This window comes from Purpureocillium takamizusanense, chromosome 9, assembly GCF_022605165.1.
Source record: "Purpureocillium takamizusanense chromosome 9, complete sequence".
In the NCBI taxonomy this organism is placed as follows: Eukaryota; Fungi; Ascomycota; class Sordariomycetes; order Hypocreales; family Ophiocordycipitaceae; genus Purpureocillium; species Purpureocillium takamizusanense.
The window spans coordinates 1,500,232-1,517,580 of NC_063076.1; the positions used below are offsets into that span (position 1 = coordinate 1,500,232).

The window sequence follows — 17,349 nt, forward strand, 5'->3', positions numbered from 1 at the left end:
CCCTGCAAGAACTTTTCTGGGGCCCTTCCAGGGGCTAGCGGCGCGTACGCGGTACGTACCTGGTGGATTGGTGTTCAAATGGGGCTTAGCGCCCTCGCCGCATCTGGCAGCGGTGCCGGAATTTGTAAGATCCGCCCATCCCTGGCCGTTGCCTGGACAGAGTGATGGTGGGGCTCAAAGTAAATAAAAGGAAACGGCAGTGAGTCTCTGGCTGCCGCCTGCTCTCTCCCCATGAATTCTGTACGCCATACACTTCATACTATCCGCTCCCCTCCATTCCCTTCTCCCGTGCTCGCGCTCTTCGCCGAGCACATCGAGTCCATCCCTACTGCCTTCAGAACGCATTTCACACGAGTCCGTTAGATCTCTTCGCTGCCCGCAGCCATCAGATCGCCCCACCGACTTCGTCACCTTCTAGAAGGCCACTTCGATTTTATCGAACATTGCGCAATAAAGCAGAATACTAACACTCCCAGGAATCTTTAGCTAGAGTCTCTTGGAGCTCGTTCGACTACTGTTGAAGCTTCGATCCTCGGTCGACGCATTCAGTTGCCTCTCGTCTGAGATCCCTCTGCAATTGATACCTATCAGAGTCAGTCATCATGGCCACAGCATCAGTATCAACGCCCCTCAAGTCCCACAAGGGGCTCTTCTCTTCCCGTACCGCCGGCGGACGGATGCCTCTTACACCCTCGCCAAGACGGTCGACGCCGAGCGCTGTCGCCAATGTGAGCTCGTCGCCGTATACGCCTGAGGGGCGCCAGGGTAACGCAGCGCCCAAGTCTACCTACGGTGGAAACTTGATGGCGCATCTCACCCGATCTGCTTCCAAGCCTGCGCACCGCGAGTCTCCCAAGTCCAACATTGCCCGCGGTGTCCAGACTCCCCGCAAAGCCCTAGAATTGGGAGTGTCGGACTTTGCCCTCACAGGAACGGGCAAGACACCTGCCAGCGCCAAGTCAAAGAAGGCTCCTCTGCGTCAAAAGTCACAGAAGACGACCATCAGCTACACTGGCGATCGCTTCATCCCCAACAGATCAGCGAGCTCCGCCATCTCCAACGCTGGCTCCAGCAAGCTGAGCGCCGGTGATCGCCAGCGACCCAAAAGCCGGGACACGGATAGCTCCTCAGTCCTCTCGACCGCCGCTGATGATGCCGCGGCTGCCCTCGAGAGCCTCAACATCAACGACGAGGATGAGGCAGATAGCTACTCTCGGCCGTCTCCCAACACAGTGGCCTACCAGGACTCTCTGGCCAGCGCGTGCGGCGTTAGCCTGAACACTCGAATTCTCGAATTCAAGCCTGCGCCTCCGGAGTCCTCCAAGCCCATCGATCTCCGTCAGCAGTACAACCGCCCCCTCAAGTCTGCGACTACGAACTCGGCCCAGCTTCGCCGACGTATTGCCACCGCTCCTGAGCGTGTTCTCGATGCTCCTGGCTTGATTGACGACTACTACCTCAACCTGCTCGACTGGAGCTCTGGTAACCAGGTCGCGATTGGCCTTGAGCGCAGTGTTTACGTTTGGTCCGCTGACGAGGGCAGCGTCAGCTGCTTGCTCGAGAGCCCTGCCGACACGTATGTCAGCAGCGTCAAGTGGTCCGACGACGGCGCTTATGTCGGGGTCGGTCTTGGGACAGGAGAGGTCCAAATTTGGGACGTTGCTGAGGGCCAGAAGATCCGAAGCATGTTCGGTCACGATACCCGCGTTGGTGTCATGGGCTGGAGCAAGCACCTGCTCTCCACCGGCGCCCGCAGCGGCCTTGTTTTCAACCACGATGTCCGCGTCGCCGAGCATAAGGTGGCCGAGCTCGTTTCTCACACATCAGAGGTCTGTGGTCTGGAGTGGCGATCCGACGGTGCTCAGCTCGCTACTGGCGGCAATGACAACCTCGTGTCCATCTGGGATGCTCGCTCTCTGTCGGTGCCCAAGTTCACCAAGACCAACCACAAGGCTGCTGTCAAGGCGCTCGCTTGGTGCCCCTGGAATATGAACCTCTTGGCTACCGGCGGTGGCTCCTACGACCGCCACATTCACTTCTGGAACTCGACTTCGGGCGCGCGCGTCAACAGCATCGACACTGGCTCTCAGGTCACGTCGCTTCGCTGGAGCCCTCACTACCGAGAGATTGTCAGCTCCAGCGGCTTCCCCGACAACTCTCTGAGCATCTGGAGCTACCCTACCCTAGTGCGCAATGTAGAGATCCCCGCCCATGAAAGCCGTGTCCTGCACAGCTGCCTGAGCCCGGATGGCCAAATGCTTGCCACAGCCGGTAAGTACATGACGCAGGATTCACCAGACTTGTGGCGGAGTTTGACGGCTAACACTTGACTTGCAGCTGCCGACGAGAGTCTCAAGTTCTGGAAGGTCTTTGAGAAGAAGGCGGGAGCCGCTGGTGCCGTTGGCGGTACTGGAGCTTCGAGCAAGGCCAACATGGTCAAGCAGATGACCATCCGATAATCGCGTGTCGTACCAGATCGCCAATGGTAGGTATGGACGGTTTCATTCACAACTCGATGTCACAAGCGGTGATTTTTGAGCATGGCGCTTGGAGTTTCTGCGTACGGGTTCCGCACGTGGTACGAAAGTGCTTCTCCACGCTGAAGAAAAGGAATGGGGCAGTCTGAACATGAGCTACGATGGCACGTCACGACGATGAGACTGGGCCTTTGAGAGAGAAATGGCTGTGTGCAGGTTGAGAGTGAAGAGTGTTTGTTTGCAATACAGTAACAGATAGTTTTTTGAGGTAAACAATGCCGTAGAGTGGCATTCCGGGAGTCTCTTTTTTGTCTGTTGAAGGGTGATGCAAGGCAGTCACGGCTGGCTCTCAGCGGCTCCTCGCTACTAAGCAAAGAAGGTCGCTCGCTTGCTTAGGACGCTGGGGTGCTTGGACCTCAAAGAGCGTGGGACTATGTATGGCGCTCTGCGCAACGATTTTGGCCCCGAGCGCAATTGAAGGAGGTCTGTCTGAGCCCGTGTCTCTGGATTGCCAGACCTCAGGCTTAGCACAGGTCGTTAGCGGCTGTGCCTGGGCTTCCGGCTGCTGCTTTCAGTGGCGTAGCACCACTCCTGGCCGGTGTTCACAAGCTCCGGGGCTGCAGGCAGTCTGAGCTAGTGGACTGGCTCCCGGGCCATTCACCCACGTTGGGGCATTACTAAGCCTGGGACGCACTACAAGGCAGTATCCACCAGGCGTAGGCAACTCTCACCAGTGCACATCACGCATACAACCCAGCGAAGAGACGAGCCTCACGAGAGCAGCCACCCTACGAACCTTGCAACGAAATCGGCACAGAGATACGAATAGAATCACGAAACCTGCACTCTACAAGTGCAGCGCGATCTGTTGCGAACCCGACCGGGCTTTCTCTCCCAATCGACGAGGCAGTTCTTCCGAGTGCTCCAGTACCAAACCGCAGCACCACGCAGCTTCCTTTGTTCATCACGACCTCCACCGCCAGCGCTGCGACGTCGATCTGCTACGCCGCATTGCGTTTGAGGCGTTGGGCAACCGCTCCAGCTCTTTGGGGAGCCGAAACAAGAGAAGCGACGCCGGCGTGACCAGGTGCAACGAAGCCGACGAGCGCCATCGCCCATAGCACCTTGGTGGAGGCGACTATCGCGTGAACCATCATGTCCAACCAGGCGGTCGGCAACGTTTACCAATCTATCATCGAGGAGGTGATTAATAGTTCACGAGTCGATTTTGAGGAGAGCGGTGTCGAAGAGGCGGTTCTGGAGGAGCTGCGACAGGTAAGCCCACCCATTCGCTTGGTCAATCCCCGATTGCCCCAATCGCCATCCCGGCGGTTCGCCGCCTCGAGCCCCCTGCCAGCACGAGTGTGCACCGGCATCGGCCTGGCCATCGACTTTTGCATGTTTTGTTCAAGATTGTCATGGTTCGAGTGCTTGGATCGGACAGTCCGCGGCGAGTCAAATGCCGCCTGCCTTAGTGCGTCGCGGCAAAGCTGCTGCCCCGTGGAGGAGACGACGGCAGGGAGGGGGCGGGCGAGATGGGCGAAGGCGACGGTTTGGTCTGGGGCGACCCGTCGTTTATCTGGGCTTTTAAGCCCAGCGCCCCCTCGCGTCAGCCAGGCAGCCAGTGCTGCCTGCACAGCCTGGCAGCTAGGCAGGCAACAGGGCTCCCCCGCACATGGTGACCTGCTGGCCGCCCAGCACATTCCCTATCACGTGGCCCCGCCGCCCGGCCCCGGTCTGCGGCCCGATGCTGCGACTTGGACATGGAGAAGAAACTCGCAGAAGCCCCGTCGCGGTGGCTGTGATTGCTGAAGTTCGAGGATGCCTGCCGTGCCACTCTCCTGCTCGCAGCATCCCTCGTTGTGATTGCTCATCTTCCCCGCTCTCGCTGCGCAGTCACTCACAAACCAGTTCATCTTGTCGCTAACACTGGTAAACAGGGCTGGCAGCAGAAACTCTCTCAGCTTGAAGTAGCCCGTTTCCCATGGGATCCCAAGCCCGAACCGGCTCCGGCGGCTCCAGCTGCGCCTCCCGCGCAGGCACCTTCCAGCCAGAGCCACACACAGGCCCAATTTTCGCCTCAATTGTCACTCCCCAACGCCTCTGTCGGAGAGGGCTCGGCGCAGAATGGAAGCAAGCAAGAGCCCGTCGTCAAGGAGGAGAATCTTAAGCAGGAGCCAGGCGTTCAGCCCATGTCATCCTTCTCTGCATTCAACAACATCGATAACAAGAATGTTGCAGCCAGCAGAGCCGCCCAGCAGCTCCAGCTCCAATACGGCATGAGAGCAGCCGGCTCCATCAATGCCATCCAAAATCTGGGTCAGCCACAGCAGCCATCAGACCAGGGAGGTCAGGGCGTGGACCAGCAAGCCCAGGGAGGCCAACAGCAGGTCCCCGGCGGGGCGAACCCCGCTGGCCATATCAGCAACGGGCAGACGGACGGCGCCGGCGACGATGCTGGCTTCGAAGGTGTCCTCATGCAGCAAGGTCCTTCGGGCAACCTCAACGAGCTTGGCAGGGTCGAAATCGATCGTATGCTTCATGAGCAGATTGCGGCCCGTGCCAAGGCCATGGAGGGTGGTGGCCTGATGCTACCCCTCAAGGAGGCCACCAGGCATCGTTCCGCGACGTCCAAGCACGCCAAGGGCAAAGGCATTGCCGGCTTTGATGGTGGAGATGATGACGATGAGGTCGACGACGAAGACGCCATCAATTCGGACCTCGATGATCCCGAGGAAGATCGTGAGGACGACGAGGTCGACGACGAAGGCCTGGGCCACATTATGCTCTGCATGTATGACAAGGTTCAACGGGTCAAGAACAAGTGGTAAGTGCCCCGACACATCATCAGGTCTCATCACACACCTAGCCTACTGTACACATGATCGCCGTTTCGGACACTGACGCGGTCCGCATTAGGAAATGCACTCTCAAGGACGGCGTGCTCACCGTGAACGGCAAGGAATACGTCTTCCACAAGGCCACCGGCGAGTACGAGTGGTAGATTGGTCGGACGTGACCCCATTCCTAAAGACACGCCAAGGGACAATGGCCTCATGTCTCGAGGGGATTTGAGTGGTGGTTGGCTGCGATGCCAATTGTCAGCTGTTTGACTGCATGACTGTGGTCATCACTACGCTTGTTGGCTGCGGCAGAAACCCCATGGGTGGCTGTTCCACTGGCGGAGAGAATCGCCTGGGACGACGACAGGGTTCAGACTGGCTACGTATACACATCGCATTGCAGTCACCTGCAGGGAAAAAGAGCCGCACAGCAGTTCTCGGTTTCAGGAAACGCTGCTAGTCATGCCTCAACGAAAAAGGAGATGGGCGTTTGCGTGTCGTGTTTTGCGTATGTGTATGTACAATACTTTACTAAAGCGAAGGGTCCCGTGATCAACGTACACCGATACAATGTCGACCGGCAGTGGCGGCCTCGTGCTTCGTTCTCAATACTTCGCCGCCCAACGCAACTCTTGACCGGACTGTCGGTGAACAAGCGGTCCATCCGGCCAATTTGAGACTACGTCTTTGCTTGAGTCAAGCGAACAACACGGGCGGCCTCTCAGCCGCCGTAGCCGCGCGTCAACGGCCGAAGCGAGGTGCATCCTGCGGCCAGCTGGCGGCACAGCGCAGGGCCGCGGCCCGTATTCGACCCATGCGATCATGCGCAGCGTCATCGGGGGAGGGGGATGTCTCACCCGACAGAGACGGCGGCTCTGCCGGGCGCGAGAACCGAAGTCTCGGGAAGGACGGAAAGAGGGAAAGAGAGTGAGCGTGAGAGAGCATGTCGCTCGGCTTTGCTGCGGCCGTCGCATCCGTGAGCGACGCTTGGCCGCTTGGCGGATGTTTGCTGCGCTTGACCCCCGTAGCAGGGCTGGTGATCCTTCGGCCGGAGCGGACACTCCTGCGAAGGGGTAACAACAGTCGAAAAGGAAGAATGAGAGGAAGAAAAGAAAAGAAAGAGGAGGCATGTGAACGTCAGACGTGCGTGGTGCATGACGGATGACGGGCTGCCGGGTGGGGGACTCTCCCCTCCTCCCCTCTTGGCTGTCCAGGGCTGGAGCTGACAGTCTGACCGGGAAGGGTGAAGGGGAAGGGGGGTAGGACGGTAGCTGGCCTTTTTTCCTTTCTTGGACAATGAGGTTAGTGCTGCAAATCTAGTGTGACACGTGTGGCGAATGTTGGGAGTCGTGCCAGCCGTAAGGTACTTATTGGCTAGGGGGGAGATAGTCGGGAAGCCCTGGCGTACTGCTTTGGCTGGCGTGTGAGCATCCGGACGCTGTGTTTGTTCGCTGCCTCCAGCCAGCCTCGTTCCTCCTCTTTTTGGAACATCAAGTTAGATTTGCAGCACTGGCAATGTCCAGTACGTGAGAGGGAGGGGAGAATGGTGACGCGCAGACAAGAAGAGGGAAGTGGGAGCCGGATATATATGGAGGAGTTGCGGTTGGTGTGAGTTGTCGTTGCTCCGTGAGCCTGCCCAAAAGCCGACGTTGAGGAAGCAACACACACCTACATCACTCCCACCTTTATCCTTGCGAGTCCGACTCCACGCGCGACATGACCAACATGAAAAGCGGGTTTGTAACCTAATCCGGCGATTATTATCTCGTACTGCCGAGACGAAGGGAACTAACTGAAGCACGACGACGTCGGCTCTTCCAATGACTCGGTGATAATTAAGTATGAGGCTGGACTGCATACTGGGGCCCCGAAGTAAACACACATGTTGCTAGCAGCCAAGACGTGTCCAAACTGACAAGTTGACAGAGCGGCGATAACCCTCACAGAATCCATACCGCGCTAGAGCTGCGATACGTGATCTTTCAACTTGGTTCACCATGAGCAGCGTCAGATCGGCTGGAACGCATTTGTGTTAGCGAGTACCAGCTCGAATTGCGCGCCTGGGGGTGGACACATGAGCCGATGAACTTGCGCAAATTGTAACGGTCTCAAGGCTCCTCGGCGCCGTCATTGCCCGTCTTTCACCCTTGTGGTGAGAACGTTGCCTGAACGACACGAGGTCAACATGATGCCGTGGACAGAACAGGTCACAGAGTAGGCCCCCTTTAGCTTCCCCAACGTCCGAGGTACCGTTGCAGCACATGTGCAAGGCTCGCCGATGCCTTCAAGTTGCTGGTGTAACCTAGTCCCGAGCAGTACCCCAAACTCCTGACGAGCCCAATCTGACGAGAACGCCCTTATTACGGAGTGGCCATGGGTTAGGTGCCCATTGGAGCGGGCATCCTTGCTTGGATGCTCGCCAATCAGGCCTCCGTCGTCGCCGTCACGGACTCTTGTTGGCGGATTCTCTGAAGTGGCTGGTGAGGCGTCTTGCAATGCAGCTCGGCGCAGGATTGCGTCGAGTCGCAGCAGCAGGGCGCTCCGTGGATGTGAGCTGCGGTCGCAATCTCACACACCCCCGCAACCCGACCCGACAGTCTGGTTCACCCGTGGGGCGTCATGGACCGGGGGGCTTGCTCACCGACGCCACGATGCTGTGAAAGGGGCGCGACACGAGCGAGACATGTGTGCATTGTGTCTGAGCCCGCTGGAAGTCACATTTTGCAGCCCTTGCGATCGACGTTTGCTGTGACCCGGAATCACCTGGATCCCACAATCTCATCCTGGGCGGCTTGTTGTGTTCCAACGCATTCAACATTGCGGACTCTGAGTCTCATCAACATCTCAAGACGCACCCACAATCTTTACCAACAAACCCGATTTGTATCTGAACCATGTTATCGCTGCCGTCTTGGGAAATAGCCGTTCCTAATTTGTGTGTGTCGTATTTGGGCGATTTCCATGATGAGGTACCCAAGGTCGAAATGGGCAAACATGACGACGAGCCAAGTAGCGACCAGGCTGGGTGATGGCGTGTGGGGATTTAGGCGTCTCCGAGGGCGTGTGCGTATGGCAAGCCATGGTCCGTTCAGTCATTGGTCCACTGTCGTTGTCCATCACCTAGCTCGTACGGACTAATCAGGCACATCGCACATTGTGCGTGAGCGGTGAGCCAGGCTGGCTGGGAACGGCTTCAGATTGATGATGACGGTTTGCGCTAGCTTGCGACGGAAATGAACTCTTGACCCAGCTGCCCTCGGGGCTGAGCCGGGAGCCAAAAGGTTCTGCGTTGGGTCGCTTTGCACTTCAGCTCTCCGGTTCGTTTCTCGGTAGCGCAGGATCCGCGCTACCTGCACTTCGTCTCTCGCAATGTGATGGGATTGGTGTAATTCTGATGGTCGTCCGGAGGCACCGAGCCTGGCAGTAGCATGATGAGAAAGCGAGAAAGAGCGTCAGAACCACACTCCAAAAGCGTAAATACGTCGTAGATGGCAGCCTGACACTGATTGCGTGGCTTCTCGCGAGGCCCAACGTTGTCGGAGGTGTGGGACTTTAACAGTCCTTGATATCTGTCGGCATGGTCTGAAGGCCCTCACGACTGTCCCTCAGTCTGCAACGAGATCAGATACTAGAGTAACTTGAAATGAAGGGACGGGAAGGACAGCTTCAGCTGCGTCTGCGTACCACGGAATTATTGGTGAATTACCCCCATGCCCGTCTTACGCATGCCAAGGTCAGGTCCTCGGACCTATAGGTGGCCCAAAAACCATGTCATATATTCAAAGCAGGAGCCTGCGATAGAAGCGCCGAGACACTGGGCCGAAGCGGTTCATTCCTTTTCATGTATGGTAGGTACATCCATGCTTGTTTTGACTGAACCGACAAATATTTGGCTTTTGTGATGTGTAACAGAGCTGTAGGCGACCCGAGACGTCGGGAACGAATCAAAGGCGGCCAAGTATGCAGGCACTGATGACTGGGAGCGACTCGTTCCCGGCTAATGCTGTTTGAGTGCCTGGGACAAGATCAGAGGGTGGAAGCGGATGCGTGCCTCATCCATCCCCCGGCGGTGGCTGCGTCCATTGCATGCTCCTCCTTTTTGTTCCGTTTTGAACGTGAAGTAACTTGCTGCAGACCACCATCTTATGGAACGCTGCGCGTTGTAAGCTTCGAGCTGGAGGAGACGTTAGCATAGGGCTGCGACTATGGGGCGAGGCAGTTAGACGTCTGTCGGTAGACGTCATGACGCCCGTGAGATGTCACGATGGACGATTAGAAAAGATGGCACTGAGGGGTGTCTCAATTTTCAAGACGAACATACAACGCAGCAAAACATACATCAACGGAATGGATTCAAGAAACGAAGCATTGCTTCATGCGTGACTCGGCACGCAGTGTGATAAGCCTCTTGCTGCCTTAGTACTTACCTATAGTCTGGCGGTCTGTTGTCGCAAGTATGGGTGGTTCCTGCGCGGTGGTCGCCAAGGCCGGAGCAGGCAGGCAGGCACTGCCCTGGACGCCTGCCGCCAGGTTTTGTCATACGGGGGCTGCTACCTGCTACCACAAGACGTCCACTGCGACTGCCTCGGTGAAGGCTAAGGATTCCCTCCACTGAGGAAGGAGCGACACCGCGATGCCGACCTAGAGCCTACCTACTTTAGTAGGTATGATGATCTAGGTAGTACCTCAGGCACCAAAGCCACCAAAAGTTCATTGATGTTGCCGCGCGCCTTTGGCTGGTGCGTCGGTGTTGCCCGCCCCGCACTGGGCAATCGGTCAAGGGGGAGCCAAACCGCCTCACGCTGTGCCGTTTTCTTTTCCTGCACCGTAATCTACCCGAACAGTAAGTTTCTCACTCCGTACGACCGAGCTTGAACCCTCACGACCAGTTGCAAGGCATCGAGCTTGAAACATCAGACAAGTCCGGAGAAGGGGGGGGTGGTTGCAATATGGTTGGCATATGGACAAGGGGCGGTCGTGGCGGTCTGGCCCTCGCGCTTGTTCGCGAAGGACCAACACCTCAGACAGCAAGGTACAGGTGCGTCAACGCCATCACTATTAAGATCCATGAGCTTGACACGCCGTGACTAGACCATGGCGAAAGCATCTGAGGACTGGGGCTTGGTGGGACCCCAAGGGGCGATGCCAACTCAAGGATGTGCTCCATGAGCGAACGACGTGGCTACCCCTCCACCCCTCCATCACTTCAGCCTGGCGGCACGGATAATGACCTTCCTGGTAAGCAGGATCCCGATTCGCGAAGAAAGCCATCTCACCAAGAAGTCCAAAGGGAGCCAGGGCGCAGTTCTCATATGTACGCTCCAGACGGGTTTACGCTTGAATGGCGGTATACGAGGGATGAAAGTATCCGTCAATAGACGCCATTTTGAGGACCCGTCAGGCGAGTCATGGGCTGTTCATGAAGCGGGAAATGGGTAGCAGAATGCATCGTCGCCATCTGCCATCTAGGTTTCTCCACCACACTTTCTCGGCCAACTCTGCAGTTGAAGTATCTGGTTACAACCAGTAGTCGCTCTCACCCACGAAGCCAAGCCCAGAATGGCTCATCTGATGTACCCGCCGCCTGGAGACGCTAATGCGGATTCTCTAGACTGACTAGCCGCCAGCTCGACGATACAGCTTTTGTTTCGTCACTTGAGGCGGGGGCCAAACTAATCTCCTTGGTAGTGATGGACTCTGAAGGCCTCTTACGAATGCAGTGCGTGGATTGGACTCGGCGCCCTGGCGCCCTACATGCTCTCGCTTGAGTGTTTCGTTGATGTGAGACATGAGAGCTTGGCCAGTGACCGGTCCACCGCGGCCCGCAGGGTCTAAGGACTGCGATCAGCGGGCGGCCCGAGCGAGGCCAGCAACGGCCAAGCGGCGCCTCATGCTGATGGCATGAGCAACAGAGGCGGCCCAAGCCAACCTCTGCCTACCGGGGCGCCAATGACCACCAGCTTCCGTCAATGGCGCGCGCATACGGATACGCGAGTGCTTGTCCACGACAATTTTCAGGTGGTCAGCTAGCCTGGCTAGGCTGCCCTGCCCTGCGCGAGCATCACCTCCATTACGGAACACTGGATCGTCAGCGCATCGCACCGCCCTGCGTCTCCGCGACGGGCGTCGCCACTCCTTTGAATCCTCAGTCATAAAAGCTTTGAACAGCCGCCAAGTCGTGGGGTTCCCGCTGACGTCTTCCTTATACTACGTACTACGAGTACAAGCCCTGGAAATCGTGGATGCCAAAGGGAAGCGAGCTGGCTGCACGTTGCCAAGGAGACATGAAGCAGAGACAGAGGTGACAACAAGCAGTCCGATCTAGTCGCTTTTGCGCCGGCCTTCGTTGTCGGGTCCGACACACGACTCCGGCGGGACCACCCTAGCTGTTCAGACCCGAACAGGGCCAGTCCAATGTTATCAATCGGCTGAGAGTGGCCTCCTTCCAGCATGCGAGGCACACCAATTCTGTTCTAAACGCCGTGGTTGTTGTCTGGTGGACCAGTCGAATCGGCTGCCGACGTGGGCCAACGCTGAGCGACTACGATATGCTCGGCAACCTGTTTGCTCATGCTTTCCGAAGCAGACGGCAGCTCGGGGTCGGGTCTGACGACTCGGAGGCGGTGCCACTCGGCCGGGCGCCCCTCTCCGTCAGACGTCAGACGCGGGACAGACATGCGGCCGCACGTTTGCTGCGAGTCGCGGGCAGCTCAACTCGTGCCCCAACGGCGGCGGCCGGCATTGTGATGGCGGTGCGAAGTCGGTCGGTCGGTCGGCGGCGGCGGCGGGGCTCACGAGTCACGACCAACAGTGGCGCCGCGGGCGTCGCGCGCAGATCAAGGGTTGACAAGGCCAGACGGGGCTCCACCATGCCGCCAGTGCCACCACAAGCCGCCGCCCCTCCCTCCCGTCCGTGATGGCATGGAATGTGCAGGTCCCAAAGCCCCTCCCTGGGGTCGGAAAGACACACGGACGGGGCATCCGCCAGAGGGCCCCGGTGCGACAGCCAACGGCCAACAAGAGGCTTGGACGACGGGCACTAAGTTAGGCAGGGCCCGTCACCTGGCGATTGGGCGGCAGCCCCCGAGACAATACCCGCTGACGAATTTGGAAGCCATGTTGGTTACGAGACGGGGGTAACTCCTGATCGAATCATCAAAAGACAGGGTCACTCAGCGACTCTGGCATGGGCATGCGAAGGCAGACAAGCAGAGTAGGCTGCTAAAGACGTGGAAGAATGGCTGACGACCAAGGTGCCGCATTCCTGGCTGGCGTGCTGATTCGACATTGCTCAGGACAGCAAACATGGCGGCGCGCCGCCAGTGTGTGCCTGTAGAGGCAAAATCGGTCACCAAATGTAACCAAGCGTAGCCAACTGTGCGGTACAGAATAGGGACGCGGCTCACTCCCCAGACCTGGAGCAACATGGCAAGCCACGAAGCAGATGTGCTTCGCTCGCTGGACCACCACGCAGCCACCTCTCGGCCACATGCACCCTGGCCCGTCTGCATGCACGGGCGCCCAGTGCGCGTTGTGGCTCACGCCTTTCAACGCCATGGCGATCCCGCCCTGTTCCCAAAGAGATTTCTGTTTCCAAACATGGGGGCAATCGTGGGGCCGCGGGGAGGGGGATTTGATGGTTTCGGCGCAGACGCTGCACAAGCGACCGACGGCGCCTCATTTGTTCTAGATCACTCACTCACTGCCCGAGGTGCGACTACTGGCCAGGTTACAATAACTTGACTGGCGCGTTTCTATGCCATTTCCGACCCTCAGTGGTGGAGGTCCTATAGCACCATCCAAGGGGTTTGGGCAGTAACATGGGCGGCAATTGCGCGCATTCGGCGTCCACATAGCTGACTGTTTGACAGGGCCTCTGGATTTGAGCAATCGAGAGGCAAGTGGACAGTAGTGAGTGGTGTTGCCTCGTGCTATCAAGAGCCATTGCCGGCCATATCCTCGGTCGGTAAGAGGGAGAGGGGGCTGGGCGTCGTTGTTTGCCAATTTTGCCATGCATCAACCCATGCATTCAAGACGCGCTTCTCCTTGCCGGCACGCCACACGCCTCGAGGCTGCACAGGACAGCGCAGCGCAGCGCAACGCAGCACTGCACTGCACTGCACTGCACTGCATCGCACGGCACGCGCTTGATGAGAGAAGACAGGACAGGGCAGGCCCACGCCAACGCCCACGCCAGCGCCAACGCCCACGCCCATGCCGCCCACGCCAACGCCCACACCCAGACATCGCGCCCCTCCCCCCATGCACAAACTCGGGTTGAGTCCACCACACCAACGGCGCTGGACCTTCTCGAGCGTCGAGGAAACCTTCGCTGCTTTGCACGTACCCAACCCGCAGACCACCAGACCAGACCAGACCATACCACCAGCCAGCCTGCCTGCCTACCATCGACCTGCGGTCAGTCAAGCTGCCCTACTACCTTGGACGTCCACTCCTACCTACGAACCAACCCATTGATGTAGGTACCTACCACCTACCTACCCAGGAGCTCTCCTGCTGTCTCCATTCCATTGCAGACAGCTGTCCGAGTTGCTAACCTATTACCGTACCCGGGGACAGCCCCTAGCGGGAGCGTGAGGTGCCTACCCTCCTGGTTCGTGCCAGCCATCCCTCCCCCTGGGAAGGTAAGGTAGGCAACGGGACCTCGTCGATGGCAACGGCAGCGCTGCCAACGACCACCACCACCCACAAGCCGCGACACTAGGACGGCGAGACGGCCAATGCAGCCCTGCTGCTGGGACTAACGGCATTTCTCGAGCGTGGAAAGTGTCCCGGAGGCCCGGCGCGCTGTTACCCTCCTCGCTGCGCCCAGCCACTGGGTCCATCGAGCTCGGCCCTGGGGCACCATCCATTGAGCCAACTGCTCGCGCGCCTCTCTGCGCGGCGCTTGCGCTTGAGGTGCGCCTGAGGTAACCGCTCCTTTTGGGTTCTCGCTCGCCTCGCCTGGGCCATCTGATCCTCTTTGGTCTACCTGGTACCTTGACATCCTCGCCCACACACCAGGCCGCTCACTCACTCACGCTCGCTCCCTCCTTGTCGACAACACACGCACACGCGCAAAAACAGCCTTGGACTCAGGCGCACCCACACACTCCACGCACTTCTGGTCTTGCCCAATATTTGTCAATATTAAGACCGCCCTCCCCCCTTTCCTCCTGGTTGCTCGCCAATCTCTCCTCTGCGTCCGAAACTAGGCCACTGATTCCCATGATCTGAACCTATTGAGTTTCAGTCTCCGGGTGTCGTCCAAGTTCTCATGACTCTCTGCTTTACTCTTACTCAGCGAATTTCTCCTGTTGATGCAGTTGTGCCGCGGACCCAGGAGCTTGGCGACGCTGTGAGTTCTGGATAACCCCAAGACCACCGCTGAACTGCCACGGAGCCATCTTTCGGCTGAAGCACCATTCGAAAAACTGTGTGCCGGCAGTCATAGTCACATTGACCAGCTGTCGTGTCTCTTAGCTCGATCTGAAACTACAGGCGAACCTCATCGGCATCGGCAGCTATCCCCAGCATACAAAGAGCCAGCGAGGCCGAGGTGCCATTGTTCCCGGTAGGCATGCTCTCTCCTTTCCCGCTTGTCATTGGCCCTAAAAATGCGGTTACAATTCCTTCAAATTCTGTCACTGCACCTATTTGGGTATGCTGCCCGCGACTGGATCCCAGTTCGAGCAGCTCATCAATCTACGACGTCTCGACTGCACGGTGGTCGGGCTCTGGATGGCTTTGCTCTCCGAATATGCGTCTTTCGTTTTCCGGACTCCGACTACTATTCGGTTACGCGCCCCTATACAGCCACGAATGATTCGCCGAACACAGTGGATCATCGCACACTCTCGGCGGCATGTCTATCGCCATCCAAGAATCAGTGCATGTTTGATCCGAGGTTACAGTCTCTTGGACCACGGTTGAGGCCCTGCCTAGTGTCGTTAAGAATCCCTTTGTCCATAATATTCGATACCTGTTACCCGCTCCACCAGCGCGGTAAAAGGTAACCCCGTCCACGCAGCGTTCGAAATGTAACAGCACTTACAACTTGGAGCCTCGCACCACAAGCTTTATTTGTTAAATCCAGAGGACTCTAGCTAATACTAAAACAAGGTCGAGCCTATCTTATTAACTTTTAGAATTTCTCAAGGGCGGAAGACGCTTCAGACACCACCTGCCGCAGTCACCACTGGTTGACATACATTAAATTTGTCAAAGTACACAAGGTTCCCAAGAGCCGCCAGGACGATAATTGGGGTTGTCAAGATGTCCGAACAGTCGTGAGTGTGCTCTCTCTGCAGGCGAGGCTCCGCGCTCGAATGGCTGATGCTGAAGCCTCCACAGTCACCAGGTTTCCTTGCCGCCTTCAACCCAACAACCACAGGGGTATTGGGCACATGGGCGATACTACGGGAATTGGAGACCTGGCAAGTACCTGGTCCCGATCGATGCAGTGAGCCAAACCTCGTCTTCGCTGTGCTAGCCGGGAACATGAAGCTGAAAAGGGTGTCAAGGAGGAGCTCAATAGGCTCGACATATTTCACAAGTTCTTTCTCGTGGCTCGGGACGATGCCTTGTCCGTCTGCAATCTCAACATCGACCGCCCAATCAGGATCCTGGATCTGGGGACGGGAACAGGCATATGGGCGATCAATGTTTGCGAAGAGTAAGAATCGCTTACGCGCCTTCCGAGACGGTCTGGTATTCTGACAGCTCGTAGATCTGAGAAAATTCCTGAGGTCATGGCGGTCGACCTCAACCGCATCCAACCAAATTTGTTGGTGACAGAACCTACAGCTGCAAGGGGCCGTGTGCTAACCGAGTTCAGCATCCCCCGCGGCATGATTACTGTACAATTCGATATCGAAGACCCTTCCTGGAACGATCTTTTGTGGCAGTGCGATCTTGTACACCTGAGGACACTCTTGGGCAGTATCCACAATCCGTGTTGGCCTACCATATACCGGAACATTTTTCAGTGTGTTTGTCGCTGGGACATCATTGTGCGCTTGCATCTAACCATTCTTAGGCATCTGACACCCGGGACGGGCTGTCTCGAGCAGGTTGAGATTGACTGGTCCCCTCGATGGGATGAGAATAGCGAGGTGCCTCCAAACTCAGCGCTCAAGGAATGGGCCGACAGACTTCTCGCGGCCTTGGATCGCTGCAACCGGAACGCGAGAATCCTGCCGCGGGAAACCAGGCGAATGATTGAGCAAGCTGGCTTCGTCGATTTCGAGGAGCGGACCATCCGATGCTACGTGAACCCATGGTCCCCCGTTCAGAAAGAGCGGGAGGCGGCTAAGTGGTTCAACTTGGGCCTCAGGCAGTCTCTGGAAGCCATGGGTCTGATGCCCATGATAGAACAGCTGGGCATGACAGCGGAGCAGGTGAGGGACCTTTGCAGCCGTGTAGTGGAAGAAAACACGAAGCTTCGGTATCACGGTTACTGCACAATGTGAGTTTAGAATAATGTTCCCTCAGTCCCTGGCCTTGTTGCTAACTTCTGTCGAGGTACATTTGGACAGCAAGAAGACCGGGGAACGCTGGTCACGGCGGTGCGCCTCAAGCAGTGCCTTCGCAGACCGGCCGTATGTAGGCATCTGCGTCCAGGCCCAGTCCCGAACACTGACATTTCAGCTCTCGTCAAGACTTAGCTCCAGCAAATGGGGCCTCCATGATCAAAATCTTAGGCACTTGACGCCTCTGTCCGCCACTGTCCTGAACTAGAGATGGAAGTAGCGAAAGCCGTTTCACCCAGTGCCTTTGAGGATTTCCGACGCAAACCCCTCTCCGTCTTGCCAATAGGTCTGTCATGATGACGACCTGAAGAGGGCAAATTCGGGCCGCATCGGATGCGGTGGTCATGTCGCAGGACAGTCGGAGCACCTGACGCTTCGGCTCGGAACGTTCCCCAGCGGGGGGCGGCGCACCATACCGCACCCGGCCAGACAATGGTCACTCAGTCCTAAGCAGTGGAATGGAATGGCCGTCGCTCGCCCACCAGAAGTGTGGCTGAA

The 17,349-nt window shown here is 57.6% G+C and overlaps 3 protein-coding genes across 3 annotated transcripts; all 3 read left to right on the forward strand.

Moving 5' to 3' along the window:
- The first annotated feature begins 243 nt into the window (after positions 1–243).
- Positions 244–2,896, forward strand: slp1 (WD repeat-containing protein slp1). The gene is made up of 2 exons (XM_047990940.1): positions 244–2,271; positions 2,338–2,896. Exons 1-2 carry the CDS (start codon positions 603–605, stop codon positions 2,457–2,459), a joined length of 1,791 nt encoding a protein of 596 aa, XP_047846950.1. The 5' UTR covers positions 244–602; the 3' UTR covers positions 2,460–2,896.
- A 736-nt stretch (positions 2,897–3,632) lies between these two features.
- Positions 3,633–5,481, forward strand: TOA1 (transcription factor IIA subunit alpha; the record flags this gene model as incomplete). The annotated part of the gene is made up of 3 exons (XM_047990941.1): positions 3,633–3,752; positions 4,418–5,304; positions 5,397–5,481. The coding sequence occupies 3 exons, from the start codon at positions 3,633–3,635 to the stop codon at positions 5,479–5,481; spliced, it is 1,092 nt and encodes a 363-aa protein (XP_047846951.1).
- A 10,114-nt stretch (positions 5,482–15,595) lies between these two features.
- Positions 15,596–16,928, forward strand: JDV02_009289 (uncharacterized protein; the record flags this gene model as incomplete). Its single annotated transcript, XM_047990942.1, has 7 exons — positions 15,596–15,609; positions 15,674–15,782; positions 15,844–15,995; positions 16,050–16,106; positions 16,158–16,307; positions 16,359–16,787; positions 16,844–16,928. 7 exons carry the CDS (start codon positions 15,596–15,598, stop codon positions 16,926–16,928), a joined length of 996 nt encoding a protein of 331 aa, XP_047846952.1.
- Between the last annotated feature and the right edge of the window lie 421 nt (positions 16,929–17,349).

Excerpts from the sequence above, each read along its gene's own strand:
- slp1 (XM_047990940.1), top strand. The coding sequence starts at position 603 with ATGGCCACAGCATCAGTATCAACGCCCCTCAAGTCCCACAAGGGGCTC. Across the intron at positions 2,272-2,337 it reads CCAAATGCTTGCCACAGCCG|CTGCCGACGAGAGTCTCAAG; the intron begins GTAAGTACATGA and ends CTTGACTTGCAG.